Source organism: Rhinoraja longicauda, chromosome 5 (genome assembly GCF_053455715.1).
Source record: "Rhinoraja longicauda isolate Sanriku21f chromosome 5, sRhiLon1.1, whole genome shotgun sequence".
Classification (NCBI taxonomy): Eukaryota; Metazoa; Chordata; class Chondrichthyes; order Rajiformes; family Arhynchobatidae; genus Rhinoraja; species Rhinoraja longicauda.
The window spans coordinates 7,900,497-7,917,293 of record NC_135957.1 but is presented as its reverse complement, the minus strand read 5'-3'; the positions used below and the strand labels follow the sequence as shown (position 1 = coordinate 7,917,293).

At 41.7% G+C, this 16,797-nt stretch overlaps 1 protein-coding gene across 1 annotated transcript in view; it reads right to left on the bottom strand.

Moving 5' to 3' along the window:
- LOC144593835 (dynein axonemal heavy chain 6-like) overlaps nucleotides 1-16,797 on the bottom strand; it is a 317,525-nt gene that overhangs the window by 291,809 nt on the left and 8,919 nt on the right. The window contains exon 2 of the mRNA XM_078399952.1: nucleotides 5,250-5,352. Within this exon, the coding sequence (XP_078256078.1) occupies nucleotides 5,250-5,333 (84 nt within the window). The 5' untranslated portion in view covers nucleotides 5,334-5,352. The remainder of the gene's footprint in view (nucleotides 1-5,249; nucleotides 5,353-16,797) is intronic.

Sequence of the window (16,797 nt, the reverse complement as noted above, 5' to 3'; positions counted from 1 at the left end):
CCAGCCGCCATTTCTCCGCACATATCTCCAACCGATTTAACTTCTCTATATTCCTTGACAACCTTCATTGCTATCTACAACTCCACCAGTTTTTGTGTAGTCTACAAAGTTACTCATCACCCCAAGTACTTTTTCGTCTAAATCGTACATATATGAAGTCTCAGCACTGATCCTTGCAGAACACCACTCAAGGCAAGAGGCCACTCGCAAACCGGAGGAAAAACCCCCTCACATTCCACTTGGGTGGCTTACAATGCAACAATATGAACATTGAATTCTCCAATTTTAGGTAACAAACTGAACCGCAGCCCATCTATTCCTTCTCTCCCCTCCCCCCCTTCTCTGTGTCTCATCCGGATGTTCATCCATTATCACACCCCCTCCTTCCCCTTCCACCTATATCCCTTCCTCTGTCTTCACATTTCACCCCTCTCCATATCCTACAGCCTTTAATCTTCCTTTCATCTCTGGCCTTTGTCCACCCTATCTATCTGCCTATCAAAACCCCCCTCACCTGTATCCACTTATCACTTGCCAGACTTCATCCTGTCCCACCTCTTCCAGTTTTCTCCCACCTACTACGATTAGTCTTAAGAAGGGTCCCGAGCTGACAAGTCATCTTTCCATGTCTTCGAGAAATGCAGCTTGAACCATTGAGTTACTGTGACCCTAGGTGTGGCACAGTGGTGCAGAGGGAGAGTTGCTGCACTACAGCGCCAGAGACAGGTTCAATCCTGACTACGGGTGCTGTCTGTACGGAGTTTGCACGTTCTCCCTGTGACCACATAGGTTTTCTCCGGTTGCTCCGGTTTCCGCCCACATTTCAAAGACGCGCAGGTTTATAGGTTAATTGGCCTCTGTAAAATTGTCCCTACAGTGTTGGATAGAATTAGTGTATGGGGTGATTGTTGGTTGGTGCAGGCTTGGTGTGCCGAAGGGTCTGTTCCATGCTGCATCTTAACTGGACTAAAAAACTATTAAAAAAGTGGCTGTTGAGATAGTTTATGCATATCTGATGAGCTTACAAAACCCCCTAAACTCTGGAACAATCACAGCAGAATGGAACATGACAAATGCTACGTTACAATATGAGAAAGGAGGGAAAGAAACTGAGCTGGAGAAGTGTGGACCAATTAACTTGACATCAGCAACAAAAAAAAATGTTGGATTGCATAATTAAGGATATAGTATCAGACCACTTAGAAAATATTATGATTTAGCAGAATCAGCATGATTTTGTGAAGGGAAAGTTTTACCTGATAATTTTAATAGTTATTTTTAATACTTAATTAGCGAGGCAGATCATGGAAATATTGAATCTGGATTTTCAAAAGATGTTTGATAAGGTCACATGCCAAACAAAGATTACATTAATTTAAAACATTATTCATATAATATAAAACATTTAGCTACAGCTGGAGTATTGTGCAAAGTTTTGTTCACAATGTACTGTAGGAGATGATTGGTCTGGAAAGGATCCAGAGGAGATTCACTAGATAGAATAGACTGAATCGTCTGTGTTTATTTTTCTTTGAAGGAAGGAGGCGGGCAGGGAATCTGATAGAGGAATACATAATTATGGGAACATGGGTTGGAGAGATAGTGAGAAACCTTTCCCCTTAGCAGAGGTGCCTATAACTAGGAGGCATAGGTATAAGATAAGAGGCAGGAAGTTTAGAGATTTCAGGAAGATATTTTTTACCCAGCTAAATTCTGGAGTATTGCCCTCGGATACGGTAGTAGCAGGTACTCTCAAAACATTTAAGTATTTAGACGAGCACCGGAAATCCCATGGCATAGAAGTCTACGGTCAGGGTGCGAGAAAATTGGGATTAGAAAAGATAGGTTCTTGATGTTCAATGTGGGCACAGTGAACTGAAAGGCCTGTGTCCATGCTGCTTAATTCTGTGATTCTTTGACCCTTTGTACAAAAAAAACATCTCATGAGATTGAGGATAATTTTAGTATGGACTCTGGATTAGTTTAGGAACAGAAAACAGACCATAAGAATAAATGGGTTATTTCCAGGTTGGCAAACTGTCACTACTGAATTGCCACAGGAGATCAGTATTAGGCTCTCACAATTTATAGATTAGACTCAGCCAAAGGGACTGAGTATAATATTTTAAGATGGCTAAAGCTACAAAGCCAAGTGGTAAAATGGGTTAAACTAGACTGCAAAATATGTAGATTTTAACTGTGAAGACAAGGAAGTAGCAGGTGAGCATTATCTTGGAAATAAGAACACAAGTATACAATAAAGTACAAGCAGGAGTTGGCCACTAAGTCCCTCAGGCCAGCCCTGCCATTCAAAATAATCATCGTTGATCTATACTCTTCTGTAGCCTCAACTCCTTTTCCCATAACTCTCTATCCCTCTTTATTTCTAATATTTATCTGTTACCTTGAATATATCGAAAGATCTGCCCTCCACCACTCTCATCTGCAGAGAATTATTCAACAGAATTTTAGTTTAGTTTAGCTTAGAGATATAGTGTGGAACCAGGTCTTTCTGCCCACCAAGTCCGCACTGCCCAACGATCACCCATATACTAGTTGCATCTTACACACTATAGTAGCCAATTATAGAAGCCAATTAACCAACAAACCTACACGTCTTTGGAATATGAGAGGAAAGCGGAGCACCCGGAGAAAACCCACGTGGTCACATGGAGAATGAACAAACTCTGTAGAGACAGCATCTGTGGTCAAGATTGAACCCGGGTTTTTGGCGCTATAAGGCAGCAACTCTACCGCTGCGCCACTAAGTCGATTCACGAGGATCGGACATTGTGGCCACAGGTTCCACACACTTCAGTTTTAAATGACTGGTCCCTTATTTTATAGCTATGTTACCTTGTTTTGACACACTTTTACTGGCGGATACAAACAAAATCTATTTAGCCCCTATAGGATCTTAAGGGGCTGCTTGTTCCTATCCAAGTATCTATCCAAACAACTTTTAAATGCTGTAATTATATTGACCTCCTCTGGCAGATCATTCCAGATATTCTCCACCTTTTTCGTGAAGAACATACCCCTCAGTTATGCTTTCAATTTCTCCCCTTTCACATTAAACCCCTGTCCTGTAGTTGGAGAATCTCCTACCCCGGGGAAAAAATGTTAACCATCTATGCTATCTATACCCCTTATAATTTTATAAGCATCTATAAGGTCTGTACCTCACATTTGTCAGGATTAAATTCCATCTGCCAACTCTCTGCTCAACTTTCCAGCTGTTCTATGCTGCATTATATCTTTGGACCACCTTCTGTGTTACCTTTGACTCCACTAATTATGTTGTTGTCGTCAGCAAACGTGCTAATTATACCACCTACATTCTGACCTACATTCTCAACCAAGTCACTGCTATACAGGCAAATCATACTATACATGAGTAAAATCAAACCATAACAACATGACAAAGAGTACAACAAAAGGGAAACAGAATTCAGAATATTGTGTTACAGCTGTTCAGAAAATATAGATTTAAAAAACTGCAAGACCCATAGGAGGGTATATTGGGAGATTGAGAATATATCCTTAGCAGATGAGAAGTCCATTCAAGAGTCAGATAACAGCAGAGAAGAAACTTGAATCAAGCTTTTGTATTTTCTGCCCAACGGGAAAGGGGAGAAGGGTATGTGAGTGGTCCTGATTATGTTGGCTGCTTTCCCAAGCCAGCATGATGTGTAGATGGAGGTGATGGGGGTTACGGCTGGTTTGTGTGATGGATTGGGTTGCGTCAAAGACTCTACAATTTCTTACACTCTTGGACAAAACAGCATCCTGATGGGATGCTTTCCACAGTGCATATGTAGAAATTGATAAGAATTATTGGAGACATATGGAGTTTCATAAGTCTTCTGAGGAAATGTAGGCACTGATGTGCTTTCTTGGTCATAGGTCAATGTGGACCGAGACAAATTGAGTCTGAGTTTGAGTTTGGTTTATTGTCACGTGCACTGAGGTACAGTGAAAAGCTTTTGTTGCGTGCTAACAGTCAACGGAAAGACATTACATGATTATAATCAAGCCATCCACAGTTTACAGATACATGATAAAGGGGATAATGTGAATAACATTTAGTGCAGGATAAAGCCAGTAAGGTCCAATTAAAGAAAGTCTGAGGGTCTCCAATGAGGTAAATAGTAGTTTAGGACTGCTCTCTAGTTTGTTGGTAGGATGGTTCAGTTGCCTGATAACAGCTGGGAAGAAACTGTCCCTGAATCTGGAGGTGTGCATTTTCACACTTCTATACCTTTTGCCCAATGGGACAGGGAGGAGAGGGAGTGGCTAGGATGCGACTCATCCTTGATTATGCTGGTGGCCTTGCTGAGGCAGCACGAGGTATAAATTGATTCAATAGAAAGGAGGTTGGTTTGTGTGATGGTCTGGGCTGTGTCCACAGTTCTCTGCAATTTCTTGAGGTCTTGGAAATTGCGGATAATTGATGGTGATATTTCCCACAAGGAACTTGAAGCTCTCAACCGTCTCCACTTTAGCACCATTGATGTAGACTAGGGCATGTACTCCATCCCCATCTCGCTTCCTGAAGTCAATGACCCGCAATACTTTTCCACAAAGGATAGATGGTGCGGCAATGTCCAGCTGACTGGCACATTGCGTGGCAGTGGTGCCAACCTTATCTTTTACACCAGGGACAGGAAGAACCTCAGCAGGCAATGATACTTGGTGCCCACATGCTGTGGCTCTACACACAGCCTGATGCAGCATGCCAAATTTTTTTAGACACCTAAGAAAATAACAATGCTAACGTGTTTTCTTGATCACTGCATCGATGTGAAGGAACCATGTTCAGTTGGCAATGATATAGATTCCGGGAAACCTGAAGCTGTCAAGCATGTCTATAACAGGTCTGTGATGAGTATAGAGTTGTATTCGTCCCTTGCTCTATGACCATTTAACCTTCCAGATTTCGAAATATATGGGAAGAAAACAAAATAATTGAGCCTAAATCCTGCATCTCCCTCCCCATCAGCAACGAGAACGCTCCAGGACTGATGTGGTTCAAGAAGATAGCTCAACATCAACTTCTCTTGGGAAATTAGGGATGGGTAACAAATGTCGGCCTTGCCAGCAATGCCAGATTTCAAAAAATGAATACATTGGAAAAATACAGTCACCAGAGAGACTGAGAAGATTGGAGGATTATGTAAATTACACTGTTGCTGCTGGAAACATCTGGTCCTATATCACCAGTCACTTAACTCTCAACATTAACTTACAGTAGTAGGTTTACGAAAAGCTTCGGGGCTCCCAGGTTTAGGGTATATGCGTTGCAATAGATCTTCTGGCGGCTGCATGCTCATTGTAGCTCTGTTAAAGTATCTAGAAAACAAAAATTTATAAATCAATTTTTAGAGTTTGCCCCGCTCCCATCCCTCGAACAGCATGGAACATTCACACATACATAATACACCTAGCAAAGAAATTGGGAAACAGGTAGATTTTGAAAATAATAAAGGCAAGCACCCACATTCTCGTCTAGGTTTTTTATCATTCATATTCTCATTCTCCTAGTGATCCCTTCATTCATTCACCAGCCTTGTTTACAGTTTATCTCCTTGGTCACTCCGGTTTTACTCTCTGAAAGACATCTAGAATTTCACTATTCCATTCCCAGTGCATATGACAAACACTCTTGACACCCTGATTCCCCCCTCCCCCACATTCCCTGCAACTTAACAAGTTTTGTTTATTTCCTTCCCAGTTCTGACAAAAGGTATTTGATCTGAAACATTAACTCTGTTTCTCTTCTCACAAATGCAGCCTGATCTGCTGAGGATTTTCAACATTTTCTGTTTAGAAACATAGAAAATAGGTGCAGGAGGAGGCCATTTAGCCCTTCGAGCCAGCACCACCATTCATTGTGATCATGGCTGATCATCTACAATCAGTAACCTGTGCCTGCCTTCTCCCCATATCCCTTAACTCCACTAGCCCCTAGAGCTCTATCTAACTCTCTCTTAAATTCATCCAGTGAATTGACCTCCACTGCCTTCTGTGGCAGAGAATTCCACAAATTCACAACTCTCTGGGAGAAAAAGTTTCTTCTCGCCTCAGTTTTAAATGGCCTCCCCTTAATTCTTGGACTGTGTCCCCTGGTTCTGGACATCCCCCAACATTGGGAACATTTTTCCTGCATCTAGCTTGTCTAGTCCTTTTATAATTTTATATGTCTCTATATGTAATGGGTGCCTCTGAGTATACATGTGTGTGTGTGTGTGTGTGCATGAGTGTCCACTTAACTATGTGTGTGAATGTATGTGAAGAGGTGCATGCATGCATGCTTGTATAGGTGGGTGTGTACTTCTGAGTGTCTGGTTTTATTTACTCATAGACAGAATGTGAGCATGGCTGACAAGGGTGAAATTAATTGCCCTCAGTAAGGTGAACCTCTGCATCTACTGTATGTAGTGAAGGTATTCCCAATACTGGTTGTTTGGGACTTTTTGAACCCAGTGGCAAGAAAGGAATGGATGCACATTTCTATAGATCAATCTGAAGAAGGGTCTCATCTAGATCAGATATATAGATCAGTCTGAAGAAGGGTCTCGATACAAAACGTCACCTATCCATGTTCTCCAGAGATGCTGCCTTACCTGCTGACTTTCTTCAGAACTTTGTGTCTTTTTGTATATATTTCTAAGTTAGGAACAAAAGGACTTGCAAGTAGGTATTTCTACCCTTCTGCTTTTCTTGACTTTCTATATTGCACAGTCGCAGGTTTGAAAGTTGCTGTCAATGAAGTCTGGGATAACAACTGTTGCCCACTTTTTAGATGCTGGACAAGGCAGCTAGTGAAAGAATTTGGAGTGGTGGGTGAAAACACAACATATCGGAATGTACGAAACTACTCAGCAAATTAGCTTCCACAGTCCTTTTGGTAGTGGTGGATGAGATTCCAATCAAGCTGGATGGTATTAATGACTGAGCTGCTCACATCCAGGCTCTCATGTTCCTATCTTTCCCCTCTCTCCTCTCACCCACTAATCCCATCTCACACTCTAATTGATTGAGCACCCATATTAAACAAATGTTGAAAGTTCCCAACTCAAAATAATTATCTGCTTAAAGCCACTAAGACCTCGCTCTCACTTCCCCATTTCTCCCTCTGCCATTTATTCCAAGAACCTGCTCCAGATATTGGTTGACGCTAGGGTGAACAGCCCAATGTGCACATTCTGTTTCTTTTAATATTCGCATATCACTGGACATTATTTGGTACACGTGACAATGAAAGACTTTTGAAACCTTAACTACCCCAATTCAGCCTCCTCCCCAATCATCTCACCCTTCCAACCCTACCAAGAGAAAATCCCTGATGCTTCACATTTGTTCAGTCTTAGTAACAGTGTCAGTTGTGGCTCAGATAGTTCTCCCACCCCTGCATATCCTCCACCTATGTTATATGATTCCATATAATTGTAGCGTGTCACAACTGATCCATGGGTAACTCCGTGAGCCAACAGACAGACAGTGATGACCATTCGAAGGAGGGAAAGAGTTATTTGACTGAATAACCTTTGACATTTACGAATATTCCTCCTCTGTCACATCAAAAACAATTAGTCAGAATCTTTCATGCAATATGCGTTTCCTGCAAATTTCAATATCAACACGAAAGGGGAGATTTAAACCAGCTGGGCACTACAGAACCCAAGTGCACAAGGGATGCTTTAGTAGTCCTTCGGGTTTCAATAGCCCACTCTGCAACAGCTGTGTAGATTCTCAAAGCTCTTTATCCATAACAAAAAGCCACAGTAAAATTAAATTATTATTAACTAACTAAATCTTATTTGTGATGATATTCAGATAACATATGGCTTTATGTTGGGAAAGGGACTGTATGGAGGTCTGCTAATTTATATATCTGAAAGGGCTTCAAAATGTTTAAAGTCCTGTATCTCTTCAATGCCTTTATTCATTAAATTTCAAAATATCAGCTGTACCGTTTTAAGAGGACAGATTATACGTGAACAACAGTGTAATGCTTTACAATATAAACGTTTGAGAATTGTTTGCAAACCCTTTCCTTGTTTTAAGACAAAAAAGACTACAGATGCTGGAATTTGAACAAGAAAGAGAAAACTGGATGAACTCAGTGGGTCAAGCAGCATCTGCAGAGGTAAAGAGTGTAAGTCTACATTTTAGGTCCAGACCCTGCAACTTCACAGTTCATTTATTGGACTCATTCTCTCACTAGCTGAAGCAAGGTTAATGTTTCCAGGGTGCAAAGCACAACACCCCAAAGTTACTGCAAACCCCTCTTCTGTAACTTCTTCCACAGAATAAATAATAATAAGAAGAATAAACAGAAAAGGCCAAGAATATCACTGTCGCAAGAATGGCATGTCACTCATTTTCCAGATTTGAATGTATTTACCTTCATCTTGGTTCCTGGTGGAATAAGAAACTGGAATTGAGAACCCAACATCAATGCACCACTATAGCTCAGGTTTAGGTTTAGATTTATTATAGCCACACGGACCAAGCAGGTTATGGGGAGAAGGCAGGAGAATGGGTTAGGAGGGAGAGATAGATCAGCCATGATTGAATGGCAGAGTACACCTGTTGGGCCGAATGGCCCAATTCTGCTCCTATCACTTATGACCTTATGAAACCTTATGAAAGCTTTTGTTTGCATGCTAAGCAATCAAATCAGGTAATATTATTCATGGATACAATCAAGCCAAACTCAAGTACAAAAGGTGGAGCAATGAGAAAGATACAGAGTGCAGAATATAGTTCTCAGCATAACATTTCCAGAGAAAAAATCTAATGTCTACAATGGGGTAAATTGAGAATCATGACGGTACCCTAACTTATGGAAGGACAGTTCAGAAGTTTGAAAACAGAGAGGAAGAAGCTATTCCTGTGTCTGGTGGTATGTGCTTTCTAACATGTATCTTTTGTCCGATACGAGCTGGAAGGAGAAAGAATAACCTGAGTGGGAAAGATCCTTGATTATGCTGGCTGCTATCCTAAGGCAGCATGAAGTGTAGGTGGAGTCAGTGGTTGGGAATCTGGTCTGTGTAATGGACTACATCTATAACTCTGAAGTTTTTGGGGGGTTTTCGGCAGAGTTGTTCTCAAACTAAACTGTGATGCAACCCAACAGTATGCTCTCCACAGTACACCAGTAGAAGTTTGTAAGAGTCATTGGAGATCTGAATGTCTTCAGTGTCCTGAGAAAGTACAGTTGTTGGTATGCTTTATTAATTGTTGCTTCAATGTGGCTAGTCCACAACAGAAGATTGGTAATATTTACATCAAGGAACTTGAAACTCTCAGCCATTTCCACTTCGGCACCATTGATGCTGATTGGAGCATGTATTCCCCCACGCTTCCTGAAGTCTCATAATTCAACACCTTAATTGTCCATCAAATTACAGGCTTATATACTTCTGTGTCACCATAAGTTAAAACCATCTTCAGTGCAATTAAAGGGCAAGCCTATGTTCCACAGTACTGCCCGTGACTATATTCAGTACAGTCATGTTCTACTGCACCATAACACCATTCTTAGTTCCATGTCAATATGGGACAATTTCCAGTGCCACCAAACAATGCTAAGTTCTATACAGGTGTGAGACCTTTTTAGTAATTCTACAGCCCAAATCGTGCTGAGCATGTTAAATGGAAAGACTATATTCCTCAGTACTACCTAAACTCAAGACTCTGCCCAGTGCTCTCAAAGTGTGGAACCATTCCTTGGTACTACCACAGCAAAAATCATGCAGTGCCATCAGAATGTGGGACTATTCACCAATGCTAACACAGCCCAAGCCAATCCTGAGAACGCAGACCCATATCCCTCAGTTCAACAAAACTCAAGACCTTTCTCAGTGCAGATCTATTCCACAACATTACTACGGTCAAAGATCAAGCTTAATACAACCTTAATCAACCTTAATACAAGCCTATATTCCTCAGTATTGCCACAGCCTAATACCATGGCCAATGCTAACAATATGGGGACAATTACTCAGGTGTTGTTAAGCTGGGCAGAGTGCAGAGAAGATTTACGAGAATGTTGCCAGGACTTGAGGGCTTGAGTTATAGGAAGAGGTTGGGCAGGCTAGACTATATTCCTTGGAGCGTAGGAGGATGAGAGCTGATCTTATAGAAGTGTATAAGATCATGACGGGGATAGATAGATGGACAGAGTAGGGTAATTAAGAACCAGAGGACATGGGTTTAAGATGAGAGGGGAAAGATTTAATAGGAATCTGAGGGGCAACTTTTTCCACACAGAAGGTGGTGGGCATAAATATGGTGGGTATATGGAATGAGCTGCGAGAGCAGGTAGTTGAGGCAGAAACTACAACAATAATAATAACAGGTACTTGGATAAGAAGGGTGTAAAAGAATATAGGCCAAACACGGGCAGGTGGAACAGTGTTGATGGGGCACTTTGATCACCATGGGCAAACTGGTGTGTGGCTATATGACTATGACTCTAACTCGCCCAATGTCATGCATTGCTTTGCAAGGATTGCACTAAAAGCTTGCACCATTCTTTTGTTTTTCACTATTTGTTATTGTATTTATCATGACAGTATGCATACTATTTACTCTGCGAGCTTTACGTGAACAATTAAGTTAATTGCATTCAATTGTATACAACAATAAAATAATCTGAATCTGAATCTATCCAATTGTAGCTCTGTTAATTCTGTTTTTAGGTTTAGAATTAGATCTGTTTTTTGTATTAACTAATATAATAAAATATGAACTAATTCTATGCCATTTATGCTACATACAGATCAATGCAAAATGTATCCGGATAACACACAACCTCAAAGGACATACAAGGACATGTTGAAATAACAGATTTTGAACTATTTTTCCTTGAATAGAACAGGTGCAACAGTTTTATAAATCAGAAGTAAACTTCCGACCCTAACGCTAATCTTCCAATGTTCCTGGGCTTAAGGTACAATCCTAGGGGACTGAGATTGCTTATGTAGTATCACTTAAAAAGGAGAAATGGGTAGAACTTAACTAGAGGTAGAACTTAAACATAGACCAATCAAGCCTGTGACTTTGTCAGTAAATTGTTGGAAAAGATTTTGAGAGGGGATGTAAATCAGCATTTGGAAAAGCACAGATTAATTATGTCAAGTCAGCAGAGATTTAAGGTTGTGTCTGATTAACTGAATTTTTGAACGACTCAATGAAGGTGTTACATTGATATAGTATGCATCCGTTTTAGTAAGTTGACAAGCTCTCACTTGGTAGATTGATCACAAAAATATACGCTCACGGGTTCCAAGGAAAAGTGCCAAACCAAATTTAAAATTGTCTCAGTACCAGGGTAATGAATGGAGGGAATTTTAGTGATTGAATGGCTGGGCTTTCTTAAAAACTCCTTGTTCTTTTTGGTAGAGACAAATGATTTGGTCTTCTATATGAGGGGAGATTGTGTCTCACAAATCTGAAATTTTGAAGAGGTCACTGGATGACACAGTGGCGCAGTGGTAGAGTGGCTTCCTCACAGCGCCAGAGACCCAGGTTTGATCTGACTCTGGGTGTTATCTGTACGGACTTTGTACGTTCTGTCTGTGACCACATTGGTGCTCAGGTTTCCTCCCACATTCCAACGAAGTACAGGTTTGTAGGTTAATTGGCTTTGGTAAATTGTCCCTAATGTGTAAAATGGACATTCACAGTTTTTTCCCAGGCTTAGAGGGCTTTGGATTAAGGTGAAAGGGGAGAGATTTAAGACAGGCTTTTCCACACAGAGGGTGGTCTGCATCTGGAATGAGCTGCCAGAGAAAGTTATAAAAGTGGTACAATTACAACTACTAAAAGGTATTTGGACAAATATATGGATAGTAAAGATTTAGAAGGCTACAGGCCAAATGCAGGCAAATGTGACTAACCCAATATGCGTGTAAGAAAATAACTGCAGATGCTGGTACAAATCGAAGGTATTTATTCACAAAATGCTGGAGTAACTCAGCAAGTCAGGCAGCATCTCAGGAGAGAAGGAATGGGCGACGTTTCGGGTCGAGACCCTTCTTCAGACTGATCTGGCGATGCCTAATTGGTTGGCATGGACAAGATGGGCCAAAGGGCCAGTTTCTATGCTGCATAGTTATGACAGTAATGGAGAGTTAAATCTATACCTAAACTCACCAACCGCTCTGGCACATTGCAATCACAAGAGGTGTATTCAAAATGTAGAAACAAGGAATTGCAGATACTGGTTTTACCAAGGAAAGACACAAAATGCAGAAGCACCTCGGCAGATCAGGCAGCATCTCTGGAGAACAAGGATAGGTGACATTTTCGTGTCAGGACTTTCTTACAAAGTACTCTCGCATTTTGTGTCTTCACAAGAGGTATAACACTTATTCTTAAACCTCCTCGCTTATCATCCTTTGACACAACCTTTCCAAGTGAAGCAAAGATTCACATGCACCTCCTTCCACCTCATCCATGACATTCGGTGTTCCATGTGGCCTCCTCTACATCAGTGAGACTTGGTCATCGATTTACAGAGCTGTCCGTAATGACCATCCCAAGCCTCTGGTTGCACATCATATTTTAACTACCCTTCCCATGTCCACCAATTCCGTCCATCCTTGGCCTTCTCCACTGCCAGAGTAAGGGGCAATGCAAACGAAAGAAATGCCTCATTTTCCCCATCGATAGTCTGCAACCCAATGATATGAACATTGAATTTTCTAACTTTAGTTAACCCTTTCCACCCCTCTCATTCTGATCCACCTTTTGTCCTCCCACATTGGCCCATCACTCATCTTTGTGTCCCTCTCCCCGTCCTGGTCCCACCAACATACACCCCACACATTTTAGCCACTATACCTACCACCCTCCCCCACCCATCTGGTTTTAGTTCCATCTGCCCTCCACCTCTCCCCTAATGGTTCTCATTATCACTTTCCTTAATTAGATTTCAGTACTGCTATCATTTCTATTAGCACATCACCCTCCAAATTGTCTCCATCTTCACCCTCCTCTCCACCACCTGGCACTGACTTTTTATTGTCTGCCTCCAGCTACTCCCAACCCCTCCCCCTCCTCTATCATCTCAATCTGCACATCATCCCTCATCCCTCCTTATTCCACCAATCACTCTCACTCAGCACTCTCCCTCTTCTCTTTACACTGGCTATTTTCCTTCTCAGCTCTCAGTCCTGATGCAGGGTTCTGATCTGAAACATTGCTAATTCCTTTATCCCCAAGCATGTGCTACTTGATCCAGCAATTTGTTTGTGGCTAAGGAGTAGAGGAATGAAGGCCTCACCCAGGCAAACAGGATCAGTGTGGTTAGCATCATGGCTGACATGAACAAGGTGTGCTTTTGTACTGCACGTTTCTACAATTCTATGAAGACTGATGTCAATGGGAATTAGGAGGAAACCTCTCACTGACTGGGGAGTATCAAATGCAGACAAAGATGGATATGGTTATTGGAGGTTAAAGATCTCAGTGCTATACTCCAGCAGTCCAGCCATCTTCAACTGTTCATCATGACCTTCCTTCCACCATGACAGAACTGAAGACTGTACCGTTTACATATTCACAGCTCCTTGGATAATGAAGCTGCTGTCTTTGCCTGCATGCAAGAAATTGAGAACAACATATAGGCAAGGCCAGATAGTGCGGGAAGTGACAGTTACGCCACAAATTTAAATTATGATGTGGAACAAACTGAAGGGGCTGTAAAGCCAATTCATTTCATATGTAATAAGGTATTAACAAAAACAATTTTCTGCATCAGGATACAGTATTTAAACTTCAATAACAAAAGTGAATTGCGTTAAATGTTAGTCAAGGCAGTGGAATAAGGCATATTAAAAATATACCATGAACAAGGTAGTTCAGATTTCTCTTTGAACAAACAATTTCTCACAGAGTAGGATGCAATAGTATTGTGTATGAGTGAAAGGTTCCCATTGGGCAAGAGAATATATTATTATCACAAATTGACACACAGACTAAAGCAGCAAGACCAACTATCCAGCTGGAAGAAATAAGGCAGAGAAATAGCGACTGTGAGAAAATGTAATGTATTTAGGTCAATACAACAAATACACTGTCAGTCTGATTTTAACAGCAGCTCAGTATTTTGGAAGTTACAAATACCAGTCTGTAATTTTAAAATAATTCAAATGCAATCAATGCCAAATTATCACAACAGAAAGAAGCTATCATAAACAATTTTGAAAAGCACATTTTGCACACCGCAGAAGACTAGAGTGGGGTGCAGCAGAAAAGTGATCTAAAACATTGAAAACAGGAGCAGGAGTTGGTTCTGTTCTCCTCCACCATTCAATTTGATCATACTCTTCATCTAAATTCAGGCTTTTTACCCATAGCCATTGACCTCTGCAGCACCAAGAACAATTTCTAACTGCTTCTTTAATATATTTGATGATGCTGCTGCTTTCTTTAGCAGAGAGCTCCACAGGCTAACCATCTCTGTGAGTAAAGAAATAAGTCCCACAGAACCTACCCCTTATCCTGGATGTCCCCATCATTAGGAGCATCCTTCTTGCATCTAATGTACCCAGTCCTGTTAGAATGTTGGAGCGTTCATCGAGAAAATCTTCTAAAATCCATGTAGATTGCCCCAATCTCTCTTCATATGGCAATCCTACCATCCCAGGAATCACTGAACTCTCTTGCAGCAAGAACATCCTTCCTCAGATAAGAAGATCAAAACTGCCCACAACACTCAAGGTGTGGTCTACAATTGCAGCAAGACAGCCCTGCTCCTGCACTCAAATCCTCTCACTATGAAGGCTAGCATATAATTTCTCACCTTAACCACCTTCTGCAACTGTTTGCTTACCTTCAGCGACTGGTGCACAAGGACGCACAGGTCTCTCCGCACCTCCCCCTTTTCCAATACATCATGATACAAATCATTGAGACACACAAAATGCTGGAGTAACTCAGTGGGACAGGCAGCATCTCTGGAGAGAAGGAATGGGTGATGTTTCAGGTCGAGACCCTTCTTCAGTGTGAAGGTTTGACCCAAAACGTCACCCATTCCTTCTCTCCAGAGATGTTGCCTGTCCCACTGAGTTACTCCAGCATTTTGTGTCTATCTTCAGTTTAAACCAGCATCTGCAGTTCCTTCCTACACTATACAAATCATGATCTACCATCCTGTTACTGCCAATAAGGGAGATCACCTACATTATAACTACATCTGCCAAGTATCTGCCTATCCCTCAACTTGTCCAAATCACACTCCAGCCTCTCTGTATCCTCCTAAGAGCTCACCCTCCCATCCAGCTTTGTCATATGCAGACTTGGAGATATTACATCCAATTCCCTCATCTAAATCATTAAGGTACATCATGAATAGCTGCAATCCCTGCACTGATCTCATACAGCACTAGTCACTGCCGCCCATTTGGAAAAAGACATTGGCCAACCAGTTATCTATCCATATCGGCGCCTCACACCCAATCTCATGTGCTCTAATTTTGCACAGTAATATTTTACATGGGATCTTATTAAAAGGCTTCTGAAAGTACAATTCACCTCATTTATTGTGCAAGTTGTGGCTTCCAAATATTCCAGTATTTGTCAAGCATCATTTCCCTTGTACAATTCCACGCTGACCTTTTCCGATCCAGATACTCCTCTCCAACTATTACGCTATTAATGGTGCTTTATTGTCACGTGTGCACCGCAGTGAAATTCTTTTTGCATAGATTACATATGCACAAGTCGCCATATTTTGGAGCCATGTACAAAAAGGCCAAAGTCCTGTTCACCTGATCAATGTACTGGAGTGGCTCCTGATCCAGATAGGCCCTTGGCTGCTGAAGGGCATCCTCCGTCACTCTCGAGTGGCTCAGCCAGGCACTGGAGGCAATACCCCAGTCCCTCTCCTACCGACCCGTTCCTTGCATCCGTCATCGCCAGCAGCTCTCTCCTCCTCGACTCTCCGGTGCCGAGCTCGGTGGTTCCCGAGCTTCCCCCTGCATCTTTCACAGTGGACTCTGGCATTTTACCCACCACTGATGTCAGCTGAATTCTCTCTTATAATTCACTCTTCTCAATGTGAATGGTCCAATATCTTTGCTGGGAGGCTTGCTCTTTCTTTTTGAGAGTCTTTAAAATAAATTGGCAAGGGGACACAGAGCAGATGCACATTTGGGGGTATGGTTCAATCAGAGATAGAAAAACTTGGTTAGTCCAATAGGCAGAGCTATAACTGATAAGTTGCTGGTCCATTTTACAGATACCAGTCTGATCTACAGAAGTGTGTAGGAAGGAATTGCGGATGCTGGTTTACACCGAAGATAGTCACAGACTGCTGAAGTAACTCAGCAGGACAGGCAGCATCTGTGGAGAGAAGGAATGGGTGACCTTTCGAGTTTCAACCTGAAACGTCACCTATTCCTTCTCTCCATAGATGCTGCCTGTCCCGCTGAGTTATTCCAGCAGTTTGTGCCTATCTTCAATCTACAGACATTGTTGCCTCAATAAAGCAGCCAGCATCATCAGGGACCCACATCACACTGGCCACTCTCGTTTCACTCCTGTCAATGGGTATAGGAACCTGAAAACTGTAACGTTCAGGTTCAGGAGTAGCTTCTTCCCAGTAACCATCTGGCAATTAAAGTATTAAGCTAAGCTCTAAACTACATAGACTTGGGGGGCATTGTTTTTGTCCTTACCTTGTTATTGTTTGTTTATGCATATACACACATACATATAAATATACCCGTATAAATATACATACATGGACTTCCAGTTATGACGTTCAACTGATCAGTC